The 2837-nt window shown below is 38.0% G+C and overlaps 1 protein-coding gene across 2 annotated transcripts in view; it reads left to right on the forward strand.

The window, feature by feature from the left end:
* LOC119588546 (cdc42 homolog) overlaps nt 1–2757 on the forward strand; it is a 15887-nt gene extending 13130 nt beyond the window's left edge. For both annotated transcript variants that reach the window (XM_037937185.1, XM_037937186.1), the window contains exon 5: nt 81–2757. In XM_037937185.1, coding sequence (XP_037793113.1) covers nt 81–368 — 288 coding nt within the window. In that variant the 3' untranslated portion in view covers nt 369–2757. The remainder of the gene's footprint in view (nt 1–80) is intronic.
* The last annotated feature ends 80 nt before the right edge of the window (nt 2758–2837 follow it).

The raw sequence follows: 2837 nt of genomic DNA on the forward strand, positions 1-2837 counted from the left end.
AAATTAGTGGTGAGTTGATTTTCCAGTTTTGCTAATCTTTTTGATTTTTGTACATGAAATCTTGTTTTCCCTTCCTACAGTGGGTACCAGAAATCACTCACCACTGCCAGAAGACTCCATTCCTCCTAGTAGGCACACAGATAGATTTGCGGGATGATGCAGCAACCGTAGAAAAGCTGGCAAAGAATAAGCAGAAGCCAATCACCTACGAACAAGGGGACAAGCTCAGTCGCGAGCTGAAGGCCGTCAAGTACGTGGAATGCTCCGCGCTCACACAGAAGGGGCTGAAGAATGTATTTGATGAAGCAATTCTCGCAGCCCTGGAGCCCCCAGAACCTCAGAGACGAAGGAAATGTATTGTTCTGTAGGGTAGGACGCATCTACGGTAGACCTTGGAGTGGCCCCAGGCTTAACAGATGCACAGATTGCCTTCAATGGTCAGTAGGGGTTCTAGTGGAGTTGGTGATGCCTCTGAAGCTATTTAGACAAGAGAAACTTGATAACTGTATAAATATATGAAGGATTTTATACTTGTGAAAGGGAAAAATGTCCACTATTGGATGGTGGAAGATGCCAAAGTTCAGATAACTTGCCGATCAAGTCAGGCTTAACGCAGCTTTGGGGCTAAACTCCATGGGGAATGTGAGCAATCTAAGCACAAGAAAACTGGCTGTTTGGGTCTTGAGCGTCGAGAGTCGTCTGCACGCAGGCAACTTCTCGCACAAGCTCCTCCCTCAGCCAGTCACTACCTGTTTGTGTTCCCACCTTCCCTGTCCCTTATCCCCTGGGCCAGCACCCTCCCTGTACCATTTGATGAACCATGGTTCCAGTTGGTTTGCTTCCAGTTAGGTCGAGTGTCCTTTGACTTTCATATAAACTTGTCATATAAATTTAATACCAAGACTGAACACAAATATCATGTTGATTCCAATCATCTCTAGATTTCTCAGATAATTCATTTAATTCAAGAGAACTACAGTAATCAATAGCTCAGTATTCAAATTCTGATAGGCTTTTTTTTTCTAATTTTACCTTTCCTATAGCTTATGGCATCTCATAACAAGTAATGAGTTTAGAAGTGTTGATAAAATGAATGAGTAACCAATATTTGTATGAGCTTAACTTCTTATATAACTGCCTCAGACTATCATATGTTTCCTATTCTTACACGTACACGTCTAGTGGCGTGTACCTAGCATTGGTATCTTCTTTTTTATTATAACATTAGTGCAAACTTTTAGGAGGTTTGTCTAGGGACTATGGCTTGGTTTTGTGGGCTCAAAAACCAAGATAATCCTTGAGACGAGACCAGTTATGATTTTAAGTATCAGTTTGTTAATTTTTTACAATATGGTGTGCCTGAGTAAGAAAATAGGTTTGAAGTACGTGGCATTTATGCAAAGGGTTATCAATTTGTCAAAAGAGTGGAGAAGCATTCTCTTTTCCCAGTGTGTTGGTTTCATCTGGAACAGATTTGGCCTCTTCTGCTCACTCTGGCCTTTCCTCAGTAGTCATAGTGGGTATGAAGCCAGTCTGGGGAAGTCTGATGTAGTGGAAATGGTTATATATCAACTTGCATAGTTGGCTCAATTACAGGAATTGTTATTTTTGTACAAATTCTAAATCTGAAAGTAGTGTTCCATGATTTTCTAAATTTCTGCTACTTCAGACGTAGTAAGTTGATGGCACCCAGATGGTTGGTAACTACCTTGCCTCGTCATACATTAAACTAACCCACCACTGGTGTTGGGTGAAATATTATTTAATATCAGAATGTGTAGTTGCCATGTTGACCATTGCATATATGACAAAAACAAAAAAATTATGGATTTTGTCTTCATTTAAAGTGTGATAAAACCTGATGATTTAGAAGGAAGTTTGGTGTTATGGAGGGAGATACAAATAAACCATTTGGATTGGATACCAATCTTGTTTTATTAACTTTGTAGGTTTAAGGTGCAGTTCATGTTAAAATTATGTGATGCCCTTATAAATGTGACCACAACTTGTTGAGAAACTTGTAGCACTTTGTTCAGTGCAGCTCATGTTTGCTTGTCCCCACATGATATATAATTTGTATGTGTATACAGTTTATGAACCACTCATTACAAATTATTAATTGGTTGAGTACTGGACAGAATAGGTTTCATTTCTCAAGTGCAGAAAGTCTTTGCACATGTATTTGTAAAAACATTTTATCACATAAGTGTACTATAGTTAAGAAACTAAAAAAGAGAGAAAATAATACCCATTTTTTCTTGCCTTAAAATGTGCTTAATGTGTTATTTTGCCTACACTTGGTAAATCTGAACCTGCTACACTATGCAATGTTAATATCTCTTAAACCCTTTGCTACCTTAAGCAAACATGTTGGTACAGAAAGGAAAATAACGTCTGGTGAATTCAACTTGACTACAATGAAAAAAAGTGCCAGTGAATTAGATTATAAGTTCTTCCTCTGTGGTTTTTATGAAGGCTTCCATGTTATTGCATAGTACTCTTTTTCCATCTCGACATTGCAACTGTGGCAGGCAAGGAGAGACAATAAATAAGAATAAGCAAAAGAAAACGTTTGACCAAATCCCTGTTTTTAATGTTCTCTGCTTCGGTTCCATCAGAGTGAGAGGATAGATTGCAAGTAGAAGGTACTTTTTTACTTTTTTCATAACTGCAGCTATTAAAAGAAAATGACAATGTTAAACATGCTGCCTTGAGATGTGTTCCTAATGTAACAAAAATAAACAACAGTAGCACTGATCTTTTCTTTCATTTATTTAGAAACTTTGTTCATGGAAAACATGTCTCCACAGGTCATGATTTACAAGTTTAAATTTGAT

Source organism: Penaeus monodon, chromosome 24 (assembly GCF_015228065.2).
Source record: "Penaeus monodon isolate SGIC_2016 chromosome 24, NSTDA_Pmon_1, whole genome shotgun sequence".
NCBI lineage: Eukaryota > Metazoa > Arthropoda > Malacostraca > Decapoda > Penaeidae > Penaeus > Penaeus monodon.